The 19,386-nt window shown below is 54.2% G+C and overlaps 1 protein-coding gene across 1 annotated transcript; it reads left to right on the top strand.

The window, feature by feature from the left end:
* The first annotated feature begins 9,624 nt into the window (after positions 1–9,624).
* Positions 9,625–17,140, top strand: ARRDC1 (arrestin domain containing 1). Its single transcript, XM_061154065.1, has 8 exons — positions 9,625–9,810; positions 14,959–15,069; positions 15,354–15,404; positions 15,496–15,650; positions 15,816–15,998; positions 16,094–16,270; positions 16,341–16,761; positions 16,835–17,140. The coding sequence occupies exons 1-8, from the start codon at positions 9,693–9,695 to the stop codon at positions 16,897–16,899; spliced, it is 1,281 nt and encodes a 426-aa protein (XP_061010048.1). The 5' UTR covers positions 9,625–9,692; the 3' UTR covers positions 16,900–17,140.
* The last annotated feature ends 2,246 nt before the right edge of the window (positions 17,141–19,386 follow it).

Here is a 19,386-nt window from a genome sequence, read left to right as displayed (position 1 = left end):
AGCAAAAAGAACATCTAGGACATTCTAACCTGGACAGATACCACACAAAGTAGAAGAGCCTCTTGGCTGAATGCAACCTAGTTCTCAGTTCGTTCAGTTGCTCAGTTGTGTCCGACTCTTTGGGACCACATGGACTTCAGCACGCCAGGCTTACCTGTCAATCACCAACTCCTGGAGTTTACTCAAACTTACATCCATTGAGTAGGTAATACCATCCAACCATCTCATCCTCTGTCACCTCCTTCTCCTCCCGCCTTCAATCTTTGCCAGCATCAGGGTCTTTTCCAAGGAGTCAGTTCTTCGCATCAGGTGGCCAAAGTGTTGGAGTTTCAGCTTCAACATCGGTCCTTCCAATGAATATTCAGGACTGATTTCCTTTAGGATGGACTGGTTGGATCTCCTTGCAGTCCAAAGGACTCTCAAGAGTCTTCTCCAATACCACAGTTCAAAAATCTTTGGCGCTCAGCTTTCTTTATAGTCCGACTCTCATATCCATACATGACTACTGGAAAACCCATAGGTTTGACTAGATGGACCTTTGTCAGCAAAGTAGTGTCTCTGCTTTTTAATATGCTGTCTAGGTTGGTCATAGCTTTTCTTCCAAGGAGCAAGCAACTTTTAATTTCATGGCTGCAGTCACCATCTGCAGTGATTTTGGAGCCCAAGAAAATAAAGTCTGTCACTATTTCCACTGTTTTCCCATCTACTTGGCATGAAGTGATGGGACTGGATTCCATGATCTACATTTTATTGAGTGTTGAGTTTTAAGCCAGATTTTTCACTCTCCTCTTTCACTTTCATCAAGAGGCTGTTTAGTTATTTTTCACTTTCTGCCATAAGGGTGGTGTCATCTGCATATCTGATTATTGATATTTCTCCTGGCAATCTTGATTCCAGCTTATGCTTCATCCAACCTGGCATTTCACATGATGTATTCTGCATATAAGTTAAATAAGTGAAGTGAAACTCGTTAACAGGGTGACAATGTACAGCCTTGAACTACTCCTTTCCCAGTTTGGAACTAGTCTGCTGTTCCATGTCCAGTTCTTACTGTTGCTTCTTGACCTGCATACAGGTTTCTCAGGAGGCAGGTAAGGTGGTCTGGTACTCCCATCTCTTTAAGAATTTTCCACAGTTTGTTGTGATCTACAGTCAAAGGCTTTGGTGTAACCAGTAAAGCAGAAGTAAATGTTTTTCTGGTATTCTCTTGTTTTCTCAATGATTGGTGCAACAGTCAGGTCAGTCCCTCAGTCGTGTCCGACTCTTTGCGACCCCATGGACTGCAGCACCACAGGCCTCCCCGTCAATCACCAACTCCTGGAGCTTGCTCAAACTCACATCCAGTGACTCAGTGATGCCATCCAGCCATCTCATCCTCTGTCCTCCCCTTCTCCTCCTGCCTTCAATCTTTGCCAGCCTCAGGGTCTTTTCAAGGAGTCAGTTCTTTGCATCAGGTGGCCAAAGTGTTGGAGTTTCAGCTTTGGCATCAATCCTTCCAATGAATATTCAGGACGGATCTCCTTTAGGATGGACTGGTTGGATCTCCTTGCAGTCCAAGGGACTCTCAAGAGTCTTCTCCAACACCACAGTTCAAAAGCATCAGTTCTTTGGTGTTCAGCATTTTTTATGGTACAACTCTCACATCCATACATGACTACTGGAAAAACCATAGCTTTGACGAGATGGACCTTTGTCAGCAAAGTAATGTCTCTGCTTTTTAATATGCTATCTAGGTTAGTCGTAGCTTTTCTTCCAAGGAGCAAGCATCTTTTAATTTCATGGCTGCAGCTACCATCTGCAGTGATTTTGGAGCCCCCAAAATAAAGTCTCTTACTGTTTCCATTGCTTCCCCTTCTATTTGCCATGAAGTAATGGGACTGGATGCCATGATCTTAGTTTTCTGAATATTGAGTTTTTTTTTTTTTTCCAGTGGGTTTTGTCATACATTGACATGAATCAGCAATAGATTTACACGTATTCCCCATCCCGATCCCCCCTCCCACCTCCCTCTCCACCCGATTCCTCTGGGTCTTCCCAGTGCACCAGGCTCGAGCACTTGTCTCATGCATCCCACCTGGGCTGGTGATCTGTTTCACCATGGATAATATACACGCTGTTCTTTCGCAACATCCCACCCTCACCTTCTCCCACAGATGAATATTGAGTTTTAAGCCAAAATTTTCACTCTCCTCTTTCACTTTCATCAAGAGGCTCTTTAGTTCTTCTTCACTTTCTGCCATAAGGGTGATTCATTTGCATATCTGAGGTTATTGATATTTCTTGTGGCAATCTTGATTCCAGATTGTGCTTCATCCAGTCCAGCATTTCACATGATATATACTGCATATAAGTTAAACAAACAGGGTGACAATATACAGCCTTGACGTACTCTTTTCCCGATTTGGAACCAGTCTGTTATTCCATGTCCAGTTCTAACTGTTGCTTCTTGACCTGCATACAGATTTCTCTGGAGGCAGGTAAGGCGGTCTCGTATTCCTATCTCTTTAAGAATTGTCTGCAGTTTGTTGTGATCCACACAGTCAAAGGCTTTGGCATAGTTGATAAAGCAGAAGTAGATGTTTTTCTGGAACTCTCTTGCTTTTTTGATTATCCAACAGATGTTGGCAATTTGATCTCTGGTTCCTCTGTCTTTCCTAAATCCAGCTTGAACATCTGGGTGTTCATGGTTCACGTACTGTTGAAGCCTGGCTTGGAGAATTTTGAGCATTACTTTGCTAGTGTGTGAGATGAGGGCAATTGTGCTGTAGTTTGAACATTCTTTGGCATTGCCTTTCTTTGTGTTTGGAATGAAAACTGACCTTTTCCAGTCTTGTAGCTACTGCTGAGTTTTCCAAATTTTCTGGCATATTGAGTGCAGCACTTTAACAGCACCATCTTTTAGGATTTGAAATAGCTCAGCTGGAATTCCATCACCTCCACTAGCTTTGTTCATAGTGAGGCTTCCTAAGCCCACTTAACTGCGCATTCCAGGATGTCTGGCTCTAGGTGAGTGATCACACCATTGTGATTATCTGGGTCATGAAGATCTTTTTTGTACAGTTCTTCTGTGTATTCTTGCCACCTCTTCTTAATATCTGTTGCTTCTCTTAGGTTCATACCACTTCTGTCCTTTATTGAGCCCATCTTTGCCTGAAATGGTCCCTTGGTATCTCTAATTTTCTTGAAGAAATCTCTAGTCTTTCCCTTTCTATTGTTTTCCTCTATTTATTTGCCGTGTTCCCTTAGGAAGGGTTTCTTATCTCTCCTTGCTATTCTTTGGAACTCTGCATTCAGATGGGTGTATCTTTCCTTTTCTCCTTTGCCTTTCACTTCTCTTCTTTTCTCAGCTATTTGTAAGGCTTCTTCAGACATCCATTTTGCCTTCTTGCATTTCTTTTTCTCGAGGATGATCTTGATCCCTGCCTCCTGTTCAATGTCATGAACTTCTGTCCATTGTTCTCCAGGCATTCTATCAGGTCTAATCCCTTGAATCTATTTGTCACTTCCACTGTATAATCATAAGGGATTTGATTTAGGTCATACCTGAATGGTCTAGTGGTTTTCCCCACTTTCTTCAATTTAAGCCTGAATTTGGCAATAAGGAGCTCATGATCTGAGCCATAGTCAACTCCCCATCTTGTTTCTGCTGACTGTATAGAGCTTCTCCATCTTTGGCTGCAAAGACTATAATCAGTCTGATTTTGGTGTTGACCATCTGGTGATGTCCATATGTAGAGTTTTCTCTTGTGTTGTTGGAAAAGGGTGTTTGCTATGACCAGTGCATTCTCTTCGCAAAATTCAGTTGGCCTTTATCCCGCTTCATTTTGTACTCCAAGACCAAAATTGCCTGTTACTCCAGATATCTCTTGACTTTCTGCTTTTGCATTCCAGTCTCCTATGATGAAAAGTATCTCTTTTTTGGGTGTTAGTTCTAGAAGGTCTTGTAGGTCTTCATAGAAACATTCAACTTCAGCTTCTACAGTGTTACTGGTTGGGACATAAACTTGGATTGTTGTGATATTGAATGGTTTGCCTTAGAAATGAACTGAGATCAATCAGTCATTTTTGAGATTGCACCAAGTACTGCATTTCAGACTTTTGTTGACTATGAGGGCTACTCCATTTCTTCTAAGGGATTCTTCTCTACAGTAGTAGATATAATGGTCATCTGAATTATATTCCCCCATTCCAGTCCATTTTAGTTTGCTGCTGCTGCTAAGTCACGTCAGTCATGTCCGACTCTCTGCGACCCCATGGACTGTAGCCCACCAGACTCCTCCGTCTGCGGGATTCTCCAGGCAAGAGTCCTGGAGTGGGTTGCCATTGCCTTCTCTGCTATTTTAGTTTACTGATTCCTAAAATGTCTATGTTTACTCTTGCCATCTCCTGTTTGACCATTTCTAATTTACCTTGATTCATGGACCTAACATTCCAGGTTCCTATGCAATATTGTTCTTTATAGCATCAGACTTTACTTCCATCACCTGTCACATCCACAACTGGGTGTTGTTTTTGCTTTGGCTCCATCTTTTCATTCTTTCTGGAGTTATTTCTCCGCTGATCTCCAGTAGCATATTGGGCACCTACCAACCTGGGGAGTTCATCTTTCAGTGTCTTATCTTTTTGCCTTTTCATACTGTTCATGGGGTTCTCAAGGCAAAAATACTGAAGTGGTTTGTCATTCCCTTCTCCAGTGGACTGCATTTTGTCAGAACTCTCCACCATGACCCATCTGTTTTGGGTAGTCCTACATGGCATGGCTCATAGTTTCATTGAGTTAGACAAGGCTGTGGTCCATGTGATCAGTTTGATTAGTTTTTTGTGATTGTGGTTTTCATGCTGTCTGCCCTCTGACAGAGAAGGACAAGAGGCTTAGGGTTAAGATAAGGGAGGTTCCTGTTAGGAGAGACTGACTCAGGGGAAACCAGGTCTTGTTCTGATGGGCAGGGCCTGCTCAGTAAATCTATAATCCAATTTTCTGTTGATGGGCGGGGCTGTGTTCCCTCCCTGTTGTTTGACCTGAGACCAAACTATGGTGGAGTTAAGGTGAACCCTTAAGGTGAACACTTAAGATGGCAGAGTAGAAGGAGGTGTGCATATCTTCTCCTGCAAGAATTCCACAATTACAACTCAGTGAAGAACTGCCAGTTCTAACTGTTGCTTCAACATGGAACAACATACTGGTTCCAAATAGGGAAAGGAGTACATCAAGGCTGTATATTGTCACCCTGCTTATTTAACTTGTATGCAGAATACATCAGGAGAAATGCTGGGCTGGATGAAGCACAAGCTGGAATCAAGATTGCCACAAGAAATATCAATAACCTCAGATATGCAAATGACAACACCCTTATGGCAGAAAGTGAAGAAGAACTAAAGAGCCTCTTGTTGAAAGTGAAAGAGGAGAGTGAAAAAGTTGGCTTAAAACTCAACATTCGGAAAACTAAGAATGGCATCTGGTCCCATCACTTCATGGAAAATACATGGGGAAACAACGGAAACAGTGACAGACTTTATTTTTGGGGGCTCCAAAATCACCTTAGATGGAAACTGCAGCCATGAAATTAAAAGACACTTGCTCCTTGGAAGAAAAGCTATGAGCAACCTAGACAGCATGTTAAAAAGCAGAGACATTACTTTGTCAACAAAGGTCCATCTAGTCAAAGCTATGGTTTTTCCAGTAGTCATGTATGGATGTGAGAGTTGGACTATAAAGAAAGCTGAACACCAAAGAATTGATGCTTTTGAACTGTGGTGTTGGAGAACTCTCGAGAGTCCCTTGGACTGCAAGGAGATCCAGCCAGTCCATCCTAAGGAAAATCAGTCCTTAGTATTCATTGGGAGGACTGATGCTGAAGCTGAAACTCCAATACTTTGGCCACCTGATGTGAAGAACTGACTCCTTGGAAAAGACCCTGATGCTGGCAAAGATTGATGGCGGGAGGAGAAGGAGGTGACAGAGGATGAGATGGTTGGATGGCATCACAAACTCAATGGACATGAGTTTGAGTAAACTCTGGGTGTTGGTGATGGACAGGGAGGCCTGTCGTGCTGCAGTTCATGGGGTTGCACAGAGTCAGACATGACTGAGTGACTGAACTGAAGTGCTGAACAACCATCATCAGAAGAATGTTGGATCCCACCAAAGAAAGATACCTCACACCCATGGGCAAAGGAGAAGCCCCAGGAAGATGATAGGAGGGGTGAAATCTCATTTAGAATCAAACCCCATACCCACCAGAGACGCTCGGAGGGCTCAAACAAAACTTTACGTGCACCAGGACCCAGAGACCCCACAGATGCTGAGCCAGAACTGTGTTTCAGTGTCTCCTGCAGAGGTACAGGTCATCTGTGGCCTGCCACAGGGGCAGGGGCTCTGGCTGCAGGAGACCTGGGTCACAAAGCCTGTGGCATAAGCCTGTTGGAGGAGGTCACCATTAACCCCACATAGAGCCACCGAGCAGACGACCCACAAATTGCAGAACAATTAGATCAAAGAAATTCTCGTACTGTTAAGAAAGTTCTAGGACCCACAACAGATTTCCCAATCTGGGAATCTGGCAAAGGATTCAGAACCCCCAGGGAATTTGACTTTGGAGGCCAGTGGGATCTGATTACAGAACTTACACAGTATTATGGAAACAGACTCTTGGAGGGCACAAACAAAACCTTGTGCACACCAGGACCCAGGAGAAAGCAGCAGTGACCCCACAAGAGACTGACCTAGACTTGCCTGTGAGTGTCCAGCAGTCTCCTGTGGAGGTGTGGGTGTGCGGTGGCCTGCTGCAGGGTCGGGGGCACTGAGTGTAGCAGTGCGTGCACGCGACCTTCTGAAGGAGGTCACCGTTAGTTTTCAGAGTAAGTAATAAGTTGGGGTAGTTCGTTAGACGGCTGGGACAGCCAGGGTCCCTCCCGCAGCCTCAGTCAGGGTGTCTGAGTGAGGTGGGAAGTCTGACTCTTAGGTCCTGGCTTCCCCCACCCCCAGGGGATGGCTCCAGAGCAGTAGCCAGATACTGTCACGGGGAGCTCAGGACCCTCAGGGAATGAAAGCAAAAGCTGCAAGCTCTCCTTAGAGCCTGAAAGTCGTGTGGCATCTATCTGGCAGTTTAAGCAAGTCAAGGGGTCAGGCCCATTCAACAAGAGGGGATGGCATCCACCTGCTGACGGGAGCAACAGTGAGAGTGGAAAGGGATGAGAGAAGTTGTTGGGAGACATTGTTCAGACAAAAGTTAAGCTGTAGGAGAGGCTGCTGGGGAAGGTTCTCGGAGGACAGGGTCAGGGGGATGAGCACTGCATTGATCATATTTTTTATTTTCTGTATCTTTGATGTTTTGACATCTTGAGGGCCTTGCTGGCTGGGGAGAGACTGCCCCTCCCAGGCTGGCTAATTCCTAGAGACAGCAAACAACTCAGCCTGCCAACACAGCTTTCACATGCAAACCAACCGGTTTAGAGCCCACACCCCAACCACCTCCTTTAATTGCACACCAGGCCAATCACCCAGGGCCAGGTACTGGACAATGATAGATCACTGAAATTATTCACTACCCAATCCTCAGCTTGTGGAAACTTGCCCACCTGCCTCCTGCCCACTGAAAACATGGGCAAGGCTCTGGCCAAGCTCTCTTGTCCCTCCTTCTGCTCACAGCTGACACTGGTGCTTCCCCAAGTGGCCCTGCATTGTGTGGCTTGCCCCTCTTGGGAAGTGTAAGCTTTGAACTCTTCTTTCAAGGCAGTTGGCTGTGTCTGTCACCTTACCATAGCTGATTACAACATATCCTAGGGTTCATGTTCAGATATAGGCCAGGAAGTGAAAATTGGAGGGACGCCTATGCAGATTCTGAGGTCAGAATTCCAGCACCAGTGGTACTGGAGAGAGAATGACAAGGAGTGAGTCAGGCGCTGAAATCACCAAAGAATAAGGGGAGATGGACCTCAGTTCTGAAGGTAACAGTAACAGTGCTGGGGGTGGTGGGGGATGAATGATTACTCTGAGAAAATGAGAGTTAAAGCTGGAAGTTAATAGGGTGAAGGGGGAAATGGTCTGGAGGTAGTCATAAAGAGGAGTTCACCCCACTTGCAGGCCCAGAAGTAGAGGCATTGTTTGAAAATAAACATTTATACTTTAGAGATGCCATGAAAAGCCTGGGTTCTGTGAGAGCAAGAGGAAAGGAATGTTTAGAGAAATGGGATGTCAGAGTGGTGATGGTGGACAGGAGGACACAGCAGCAGAGATTCTGGCAGGGGAGGGTTGGGGTAGGGTCAGAGTAAGGAGTGTGCAGAGCTTTACTGGGGGCCAACTGCAGGAAATAAATGTGACCTGGGATAAAGGCCCCCTGTTTCTGCCTCCATCTCTGCAGCAGCCAGCATACCCTCTCTCCCTGTTGCCTCAAACACTTCCTTTTTGACTTCTGCCATGGATATTTAGCATGTAAGGGCTTCCCACAGTCCTCACTATCCCAAACTCCCTGTTCAGGGATTCCCCCATTTGCACTCCCCTGACAGCAAAGTGTCAGACCAGCCAATCAGAGGCTCCCTCTTGCCTCATCAGAGTCCCAGGTAGGCCAGATGGGCCTGGAGCCTGTGAGAGCCCTGGTCTCAGGATCTCCCTGGCTCCCGGGGACCCCTCAGCCTATAAGACTAAGGCCCCTGTTTGTCGCTGGAGGCCTAGATTAGGTTTCTGGCTCTCATCCCCGATTCTGATGTCATCAGAGTCCTGAATAGAGTCATCAGGTACAAATAAGTCTCTCATAAATCTTTTTTTTGTCCTTCGTGCCCCTCAGACTCATGCCTAGAAGTGCCAGTTCACTCGGGTGCCTAACGGGCGCCTCTGGCTCTGCCAGTCATGATTTTCTTCCAAAACAGCTTGTACCGAGGCCGGTGTCGCCATCAAAAAATGCCTCCCATTCGCCGAGCAGTTCTGGACAAACACCTGGCATCATCCTGACGCCCTCCTTCCAGCAACCCGGTATTTACCCAGCACCGCCTTCTCTGTCCTCAGCCCCTCACCACCCACCTCCTCGCGGCCGACCAAACGCCCACCGCCCAGGACAGGAGCCCAGCCTGGAGACCTCCGGCGGGGCGGGGGGAACCCCTCGGCGGAGCCTGGGCTGGGGGTCTGCCCGGGCCGCCCCTTGACAGGTGGGGCGGCCGGGGGCGCAGGTGCGCCGGGCTCCCGCGAGCTGCGCTGGAGCTGCGCTCGGCGGGCCGGGGAGTGGTGGGGAGAGGCCGGGGGGTGGGCGGGGGCCGGGCGGACCGATCCAGGCGCGGCTGGGGGCAGGGCTGGAGCCGGCGGGGCCGTTTGGGAGACCAGGAGGAGGGAGGGCTGGGGACAAGAGTGGGGAACGGCCGGGGAGTGGCCTGACAGGCTAGGGGGCGGGGCGCGGAAACGGGGGTGCGAACGTTATAGGGGAGGGAGCGTGGCGACTAGGGGGCGTGGCGGGGGCGACGAGGGGCGTGGCGTGGAGTGGGCGCGGGGAGTGGGGTGTGAACGCTGGAGGGGGCGTGGCGTGGCGATGGTGGGGCGTGGCCTGGACGAACGGGGCGTGTCGGGGTGTGGCTGGAGGGGGCGTGTCGGGGCGTGTCGGGGCGTGTCGGGCGGGCGAGCGGGCGGGGCTGGGAGCGCTGCGGCCTCGGCGCCGGCGGGGCGGGGGCGTAGGAGGCTCGGCGCGGCCGCCCCGCAGGGCCGCGGTATGGGGCGGGTGCAGCTCTTCGAGGTCCGCCTGAACCACGGCCGCGTAGTCTACAGCCCGGGGGAGCCGCTGGTGGGGGCTGTGCGCGTGCGCCTGACGGCGCCGCTGCCCTTCCGAGGTGGGCGCGGGGTCCGGGGAGGGCCGCACCTGCGGCGGGCGGGCTGCGCTCAGGAGTGGCCGAGCGGGCGCGGGGCCCGGGACCTGCGAGGCGGGGGGCGTCCGTCCGAGCGCGGGGAGGGCTGCGGGGCTGCCGGGAGGGCGGCGGGCCGCGGGGTGGGAGGCCGGCGCCGGGCGGGGCGGAGCAGGGAAGCCAGGGTGGCCCAGTCCTTCCGCATCTGCCCTTCCTGTCCTTCCGCCAAGGGGCGGCCAGACTCGGGGCCGGGGCTTCGAGCCCATCTGGTTTGCCGAAGGCCGCTCTGACCTGGACCCGCGACGCCTCCGACCTGACCTTCCCTGTCGGGTCTCTGATCCACTGCGCCCTGCACCTGCTGGGCCCTCCTCTCGAGCCCGGACCGCGGTCGCTTTCTCCCCCAGATGCTCAGGCAGCCCCCCGAGTGTGCGGGTCCCCGGCCGAGCCGCGGGGCACTGCCCACACCCAGCCAGGCCCTGAGGGCTGAGGGGGTCTTGCTGATCCCCGCGCGCCGCAGGTCCCCGGCCCAGGGAGCATCTGGAACCCGAACCTGAGCCCTCAGATCCGGTCTCTCTGCTGGCGCAGACATCTGGGACTTTGAGACTCGGGATCCGGTTGCTGCGGCGGCCCTTGCTAGGGCTCCCGACGGCGCCGGCCTGGTCTCCTGCCTGAGGTGTGGACGGGGCCCTGTCGGGGGCCTCACACCCGGGCGGTGGAGGAGGACGTAGCCAGGGGCGGGGCCTCTTTCCTGAGCCCGGCGCTGAGTGTGTGAGGCTGTGTGGTGTGCCCGTCCTGGGGCGCTTCTCTACCTCGGGCTGATTGGCCAGAACCACAGCTGTAGGGGCTTCCTTCTGGACCTCCAGGCTCGCCCGTGGGGTTAACCGTTCAGCTCGTAGGGTGCCCCCTGAGGACAGAGAGCCTCTGCCCTTCTTTCTGGGCAGCTACTGCCTCATCCTGGACAGGTGGGACCCCCCCTCCCCATAACCTGTGGCCTCTTTAATGTCTCCACACTTGGAGTTTGGGGTTGGGTTAGTCGGGTAGGTGTGGTTGGCAGGGGCTCCGCGGCTGGTGCATCTTTTCTCTGTGGCACAAGCTGGTGGTGAGGTGAGTGCAGCCGGCAGGGCACGGAAAGGAGGGGCAGGCCTGTGGCCTGAGGACAGGCAGGCCCTATGAGACCCCACACGGAGCTCTCCACCTGGCCTGCTGATCTGCTGTCCCCCGTAGCTGGGGTCCAGGGCGACTAACAGTGGAGGAGTGGCCCGAGCTTTGTGTGACTAACCTGGGTTGGGCAGAGCCTTCCAGCCTCCACATGGTGGGTGGGATGTGGCTAAACGGACAGCTGGGTCACAGCAGGCTGAAGGAGACCCTGCTGATGGTCCTGACTGTAAGGGTGCTCCCAGAGCCCTGGGACAAGGAGGAGCAGGTGGCCTCGGGCCAGAGAGGGTTTTATTCAGGCTGCCCCCCAGGGGGAGAGGGGATGCCCTCTGGCCGGGCCTAGGGGTGAGAGAGGAAAGACTGTGGTTTTTTTTAATTTTAATTTTTTGTATTTATTTATGGCTGTGCTGGGTCTTCACTGCTGCACGGGCTTTGCTCTACTTGTGGCAAGCAGGGGCTGCTCTCTAGTTGCAGTGCTCTGGCTTCTCACTTCTCTTGTTGAAGAGCACTGGCTCTAAGGAGCACGGGCTTCAGTAGTTGCAGCTCTTGGCCTCTAGAGCACAGGCTCGGTAGTTGTGGTGCTCAGGCTTAGTTGCTCTGAGGCACGTGGGATCTTCCTGGATCAGGCATCAAATTCTTGTCTCCTGCATTTGCAGGTGAGTTCTTCACCAAATGAGCCACCAGGGAAGCCCCCCATGGTTTTTTTAAACTTTCACTCAAAAGATACTTGTTGAACTCCTGCATCCATAGGAGCAGGATCCTTAGGATTTCCATCCTAAAGGAAATCATCCTAAAGGAAATCAGTCCTGAATATTCATTGGAAGGACTGATGTTGAAGCTGAAACTCTAATACTTTGGTCACCTGATGCGAAGAGCTGACTGATTGGAAAAGACCCTGATGCTGGGAAAGATTGAAGGCAGGAGGAGAAGGGGACGACAGAGGATGAGATGGTTGGATGGCATCACAGACTCAATGGACGTGAGTTTGAGTAAACTCCGGGAGTTGGTGATGGACAGGGAAGCCTGTCATGCTGCAGTCCCTGGGGTCGCAGAGTCGGACACGACTGAGTGACTGAACTGAAGTGAACCGAACTGAGCTCCTGCAACCAGACAGCGATGCAACAGGGAGGCCCCTAGCAGGACATGGAGGCTGGGAGGCAGCAGGCCTCTAAGCACTTGACTGAGGACAGTCAGTGCTGATCTGCAGTCAGCCCTGGGAGCTGATGTGGAAGACAGCTGGGGAAGGAGGTGCTTTCCTGGAATCTGGGTCCAGCCCAGTCGGAGGGTCAGGCCGGGGGTCAGGCAGGGCTGCCCTGTGTTCTGCTCTCGACAAGGGAGGGCGATGCCTGGACGACAGCAGCACAGCCCCTGGCTCTGGCGACTCACTGGGCTCTCACCCTGGGCCAGAGGCCTTTCCCACTTCCCAAGGACCAACCCACGAGTCCTCGAGTCCCAGCAACACTGGGAGGTGGGTGTTGTCATTCCTCTGGTGTTACCGATTTGGAAACACGACAGAGGGAAGCGGCTCTCTGGCCAGAGTTGCAGTGAGAGGATGCGGCGGAGGCTGGGCCGCCCCAGGTCTGTGGGAGCTGGCGGAGGCAGGGACACACAAAGATCCTCACGGTCAGACTGCAGGTGGTGCTTAGGAGGAGGGCTGCTGGACAGGTGAGCGTGCTGGCTCAAGAAGTTCCAGAAGTCACTCTGGCACAGGATCCACATGATGGTTCTCCTTGGAGGACCGAGGAGACCTGCAGTTCCCCCTGCGGAGGAGAGCATGCGTAGGGATGGGCCTTCTGACTCCAGGCTGGTGATGGCTCCCGCAGGCAGGGTCCCCGAAGGGGTCTCAGCCTGTTTGCAGAGGAGGCCGTGGCACGATCATGGGGAAGGTTAAACAGTTCAGGCCTGCCTGGGATAACCAAGGGTCAGTCTTGTTTTCTGGGGCCAGGTGCCACCGTGGCTTGTTCACTTTAATTCTGGAGCTGGCTTCTGGCTGAGTGTGTGCCTGGTTTCGCCGCCCTGCTGTTGGACCTGGGGGCTGTGCCTAGATGGTTTGCTGTTACGAGGAGTGTTGCTGGAGGCTCCTGAGTAAACAGGGTGGGATTCTAAGGGGAACTACTGGACCCCTGGAACCTCTGTGTAAAACTTGCACAGATCTTTTGGCTTTGTCTCCAGGCCCCTGTGTCAGCCGACAGTCTGACTCCCATAAGCAAGGGTCTTTCTATTAATACCTGCTTGTAACACGTCAAACAACATTTGTCAACCTGATGGGTTAAAATGGTATGTCATCTGAGTTTCCTTGAATTCTAGTGAGGTTAGACAGCTATTCCTTTATCTGCTGCTATGCAACAGTCACCCCTAAGTGGTTTAAAGCAACCATTTTAACTCCTGCTGTTGTGAGTCAAGATTTTGGGCAGAAGTCTGCAGGGTGGTTCTTCAGCTCTGTGTCCATCCACTGGGGTCACTTGACAGTGCCCGGCCGGCACCGGGCCACCCTAGGGACCACTGCACTTCTTCCAGCATATTCTATTGTTCCCAGTGTTCTCAGGGCAGCCTGATTCAAGGGGGGACACGCCCTCTCCACGGGGAGTGTTTCAAGCAGTGTAGTGTCTGGAATCCACTAGGGAGTCTTCCAGTCAGCCTTCCAGTCCGGCTTCCCCTTTGCTGTTCCCGGCTGTGTCTCCTGGGCTGTGCTGGTCTGTAGGAGTGCTGCTGGTGTTCAGACTTCCAGTGTGGGAACAGTTCCAGGTCTGGCCCTCAGAGGGGATGGCTGGTGGAGCAGAGATGAGGAATTAGGGCTGAGGTCCTAGTGGTGATGCTGGGCTGGCATGGAGGCTGAGGCCAGTGCAGTGCCAACGGGGCGGAGGGGGAGCCAGGGGTTCATGGAGGGCAGCCCAATGCACTGTGGGTGACCCTAGGGAGGCCTGTCCCCTGTCAGCAAGGTGGGGCCCGCCTGGGGAGCCGGGGACAGAGCCAGTGCTGCTGCTTCCCCTACCCCGGGCACTCGAGATGCCACCTTCTGCCTGGTGGCTTCATCAGGAAGGTATCAGATTCCGAGTCGCCTTCCTTCACTAATCCATCAGGTCAGGGGAGGAAGGGCGGCTGGCAGGCAGGCTAAATCTTTGGTCTTGACTCAGCTTGCAGGGAGAGGAAGGAAAGGAGGGAGCCACGGGGCTACCTGTCACTGAGTCCCCACCCCCCGGCCTGCGGACCTCCAGCTGTGGTGTCCCCTCCGGTGGCCAGCCTCAGCTGGGGCTGGTCCAGCCACGGCCTTCCGACTGCAGTAGTGGGCTCTGGACTGAGCAGTTCGAGTTCCTGAGCACAGCCTGGACAGTGGCGGTGACCTGCTGCCTGGTTCCTGTCTGCGGGCTTTCCCTGGGAGCAGGGGGAAGGCCCAGCCACCCCAATGCAGAAATCAACGCTCCTGGGCAGTTCTGGCCCAGGAGCCAAGGTGTCCCCACCCTCTCGCGTGCCAGACTGCTGGTCTCCTATTTTCTCAGGCGCGTCTGACCACATTCCTGCCACATGAGGGCTAATAGGTAGCTTCCTGGTGCCTGGAGGGGTGCCTCCCAGCCTAACTGACATGCCTGTGAGGCAGCAGGAAGGTGGGGCTGCCCCACCCACCTCTGTTCACCTAAGGTTTCCTAAGCTTCCCCTGTAGGGAAGGGGTTTTCTCTGGTCTGGTGAGGGGTCAAGGTGCTGGGGTTTGCCCAGGGGTCATCTGGGTGACCCTTGGGGCCTTCCTGTTCTGGACTGCAGGATGGCTGGAGCCCTGCACCTCAGCACCCTGGCTCGGTGGGAGCACCTCGGGATGTGGGAGAGGCAGGCGGTGTCCTCTGGAGGGCAGCCGGTCGTGTGCTGGCTGTCCTGGAGCCTAGCTGGGTGATTCTGGGTCCCATCAGTCCTGCCTGAATGCCTGTGCTGGGGCTAGGGAGGGGCCAAGGCCGGCACCTGCCTGGGACTCACACTGGCCCTGCCTTGCAGCCATCCGTGTGACCTGCACGGGGTCCTGCAGGGTCTCCAACAAGGCCAACGACTCAGCCTGGGTGGTGGAGGAGAGCTACTTCAACAGTGCTCTGTCTCTGGCCGACAAGGGTGAGTCTGGAACCCACCCCTCACCTCCTCCAACTGAGATGGGTCTGTCTGTCCCCCTACTTTCCTACCTGCCTCTGGCCTCCCCGCACTGGCCCACCCTCTCCCAGGGTTTCTCTTGGTGGCAGGAACAGGGCACTGCCTGCTGGGGGCTGGGGGCTGAAGGGGGCCAGTTCCTCCCGGGTTTGGATGGGTGCAGTGGGAGCTTGTCAGCTGCAGGGCATGCTTCTGCCCTGGGCCCTGTGGTGGCGCCTTGTCCCCTCTCCCCACCTCTCTTGTGTCCTCAGGGAGCCTGCCTGCTGGAGAGCACAGCTTCCCCTTCCAGTTCCTGCTTCCTGGTGAGAGCCCGGCCCGGCCCGGCGGTGGCAGTTGGGGAGGGCGGGTGGGAGGTGGGGGACAGTGGGACCTCAGTCCCTGCTCTCTTTCCAGCCACGGCTCCCACGTCCTTTGAGGGCCCTTTCGGGAAGATTGTACACCAGGTTCGGGCCACCATCGACACACCACGTTTTTCCAAGGATCACCAGTGCAGCCGTGTGTTCTACATCTTGAGCCCCCTGAACCTGAACAGCATCCCAGACATCGAGGTGAGCCTGGGGCAGTGGCCTGCCGGGTGGCTCCCACCCTTGTCTGATGCCCTGCCCCCAGCACAGGTGAGGCCACCTGTGGAAGCAACAGCCTCAGTTCTGAACTGACCCCGGGGATCCTGCCTGCCCACACCCGCCAAACCCCTTCCCTGCTCTCCTCCCAAGCAACCCAATGTGGCCTCCACCACCAAGAAGTTCTCCTACAAGCTGGTGAAGACGGGCAGCGTGGTCCTCACAGCCAGCACTGACCTCCGAGGCTACGTGGTAGGGCAGGTGCTGCGGCTGCAGGCGGACATTGAGAACCAGTCAGGCAAGGACACCAGCCCGGTGGTGGCCAGTCTGCTGCAGGTCAGCATCCCCATGGCTGCTGGGCCCCATCCCCATGGGGCAGAGGAGGGGTGGGTGGCTGGTCTGCCTAGGCTCACAGGCTGACCCTTCCCCAGAAAGTGTCCTACAAGGCCAAGCGCTGGATTTACGACGTGCGGACCATCGCCGAGGTGGAGGGGGCCGGCGTCAAGGCCTGGCGGCGGGCTCAGTGGCAGGAGCAGGTCCTGGTGCCCGCCCTGCCCCAGTCCGCCCTGCCGGGCTGCAGCCTCATCCATGTGGACTACTATCTGCAGGTGGTAGGGGTCAGGGGTGGGGTGGGAGGAGGGGCCGCAGCCGGGCTCCTCACGTGCGCAACCTCCCTAGGTCTCCCTGAAACAACCGGAAGCTGTTGTGACGCTCCCGGTCTTCATCGGCAACATTGCTGTGAACCACGTCCCACTGAGCCCCCGGCCAGGCCCCGGCCTGGTGGTGCCCTCAGCCCCGCCCCAGGAGGAGGCAGAGGCTGTGGCCAGCGGCCCTCACTTCTTCTCCGATCCTGTCTCTCTCTCCACCAAGAGCCACTCCCAGCAGCAGCAGCCGCCTGCAGCCCTTGGCTCTGTGCCCCACAGTGCCCCAGAACCCCGTCCTCAGGATGGCAGCCCCGCCCCACACCCTCTGCCCCCTCCCTTGTGCATCTCCACAGGTGCCACCGTGCCCTACTTTGCAGAGGGTTGTGGAGGTCCGGTGCCCACCTCCAGCACCCTGATCCTCCCCCCGGAGTACAGCTCGTGGGGCTACCCCTATGGTGAGTGGAGGCCTGGGGCCTGGTGGGGAGGGAGTGCCCCGGGCCCCATGCAGACCTGGCTGTCTCCCCACAGAGGCCCCGCCGTCCTACGAGCAGAGCTGTGGTGGTGTGGACCCTGGCTTGACCCCAGGGAGCTGACCCCATGCCACCTCGTCTGGATGGGCGGCCCTCTGCCCTGGGACTGGGCTCCCAGGACCTCGTGCCTTCACTCCTGGCCTGGCCCGGCCCACTCAGGACCCGCTGCTGCCCGCTCTTCCCGCGGCCTCTACCTCCAGATCAGCCTCTGCCCCGGCCAGCCTCCTCAGCTCCCCAGCAGTTGGCCTCTCCCAGGGGGTTGGGGCCTAGAGAGACGCGGTGTAAATAAAGTGCTTCATTTGTAGAGCTGGGCACAGTGGCCTGTTGGGGCCCTCCTCTGCAGGGTCTGTGTTCCCCTCCAGTAAGGGGGTATTGGGCTTCCCAGGTGGCGCTAGTGGTAAAGAACCACCTGCCAATGCAGGAGATGCAAGAGACCATGGGTTTGATCCCTTAGTTGGGAAGATCCCCTAGAGAAGGGCATGGCAACGCATTCCAGTATTCCTGCCTGGCGATTGCCATGGACTGAGGAGCCTAGTGGACTAGTCTATTGGGTCATGAAGAGTTGGCTCGCCCTGACCTGGGGTGTACCCAGCCCCTCCCACTGGACACGCCCCTCATCACACCCCGCTGGAGACGACCCTCTCTTCACCACGCCCCTCCTGCTGGGCACGCCCACTCGCCTTTCCATGCAGGACTTGCCCCCTTCTTGGCCCCGCCCTCACCCTCCGCGGTGCCCCTCCTTTCCTCTCTGGGCCCCTTATGCTTCCGGGCGTCTTCGTCCGGACCGTGGCTGTTGGTCGCTTCCGGCTAAGCAGCGGTGGCGATTAACAAGGGCTGGGGCTGGCCTTTGGCCTCCCGGTTCTGCTTCAGGGTGTGACTTTGGAGGCAGCTTGCATGTCTGGAACCTCAGCGTCACCTTAAAGTGGCCTTGTGATAAGGTGAGGCCTCCCCTGTTCCATTTTGTTAGCACCAATCACTCCAGGAAATGCAGTTTAGACCTCGCGCGCCAGAGGAAATCCAGTCAGGGTGAGGCTTCCCCAAGTCCCTTGCCTTTGCCCTCAAAATCGGGCCCTGTTGGCACCGCAACCACGTCTAGTTCGGAGGGGTTCAGCTTCTCGACTCCCATCCCTGTGTGAACACACAAGCCCGCTCCCGGGGGCTGTAAAGGACTGTCGTCTAGGACGCAAGGAACCCAGGAACAAATAAAAAGGCAGGGTTCCCCAAAGGGGCATTTTGCAGAGTTCCAGAGCGCCCGTAAAAGTCCCGCAGGGCCAGGATCCTGGTGTGCTTTGGGAGCCCCTGGGGGTGGTATGACTTCAGGTTCAAATTCCAGCTCTGCCATATGCTGAAGGAGTCACTTTGGCTAGGTGTGTCAGTTAACTTTATGATAAGCTCATGGGACTACGAGGGGACAAGTCGAGTGTCTTCTACCCTCTCCACCCCCCACGATAGATTATTTCTTGCACATTTAATAGTCTGGAGATGGCATAGCTGTCATTCTCAAGTCGAGGGTGACACCTCTAGGTTTAGGTTGGCAGTTCTATCATCCAGGTTACCAGGCCTGCACCTCCCACTTTCTGGGGGACAGTAGTATCACTTTTGCAAATTCCATTGGCCACCCTACCTGGAATTGTGCAGGCAGCCATGTACCCTAAAACTTGACTTTACTGTTTGTGGGACAAGGAGAAGATGAATATTGGAGAAAAGCACAAAACATACTTCAAGCAGGATAACCTGTGAAATATCTACTAGAAGCTGTAGCCCCACAGTTCAGACTACCTGTTTCAAATCCCATCTCTGCTTCTTGACAGTAGTATAACCTGGAAGGCAACCCCCACCCTCTTTTATTTTGCTCACTGACAAGACCGTGGATAAAAGTGATGCCCACCTCTCAGTACTGACCTGACAGTCACAGGGACAACACGTAATGTGTCATCAGTGAGCAGGGATAATACCAGCGTAGGGTGGATTGGGCTGACCCGAGCATTGCGTACTTCTGACACTCATTTACGGTCAATATTTGCCTAGTAAAAGACTTTTTTCCACATCTTAACTCATTTATTCTTTCAACAAATATTTATTTTGTCTCCTGCATGCCTAACATTGTTCTAGGTACTAGGGCACACAAAACAAAAATCCCTGACCTTTTGGACTTGAATTCTAGTGGGGAAGACAGACAATATGGCAACGGAATGCTATGGAGTAAAATAAGGAAGTTTTGCGATGCAGTAGTATTTTTAAGTAGGGGCAAGGATACACTTCCCTGAAGAGGTGGTATTTAAGACCTAAGGATTGTCAAGAAGTGAGCCACAGATACCTGAGAAGTGTTTCAGAGAAGGGGCAGACTAGGGCCCAAGGCAGGAGTGCAGACGGAGATGGTGCCAGAGAGGCAGGTGTAGGCGAAGGCTAGCTTGGCTGTGCAGGCCAGAGGACAACTCCTGAGCCGCCTCTCCAGAGGCTCCAGACAGAGCTTGGGGTTCCCGGCCTGTCAGAAGTTGACTTAGGTTGCCCCCCACCCCCTAAACCTGGGAAAGGTTTCCTTGGTATTTA

Source organism: Dama dama, chromosome 11, assembly GCF_033118175.1.
Source record: "Dama dama isolate Ldn47 chromosome 11, ASM3311817v1, whole genome shotgun sequence".
In the NCBI taxonomy this organism is placed as follows: domain Eukaryota; kingdom Metazoa; phylum Chordata; class Mammalia; order Artiodactyla; family Cervidae; genus Dama; species Dama dama.
The sequence above is the reverse complement of the archived record's forward strand: the minus strand, read 5'-3'. Positions and strand labels throughout refer to the sequence as shown.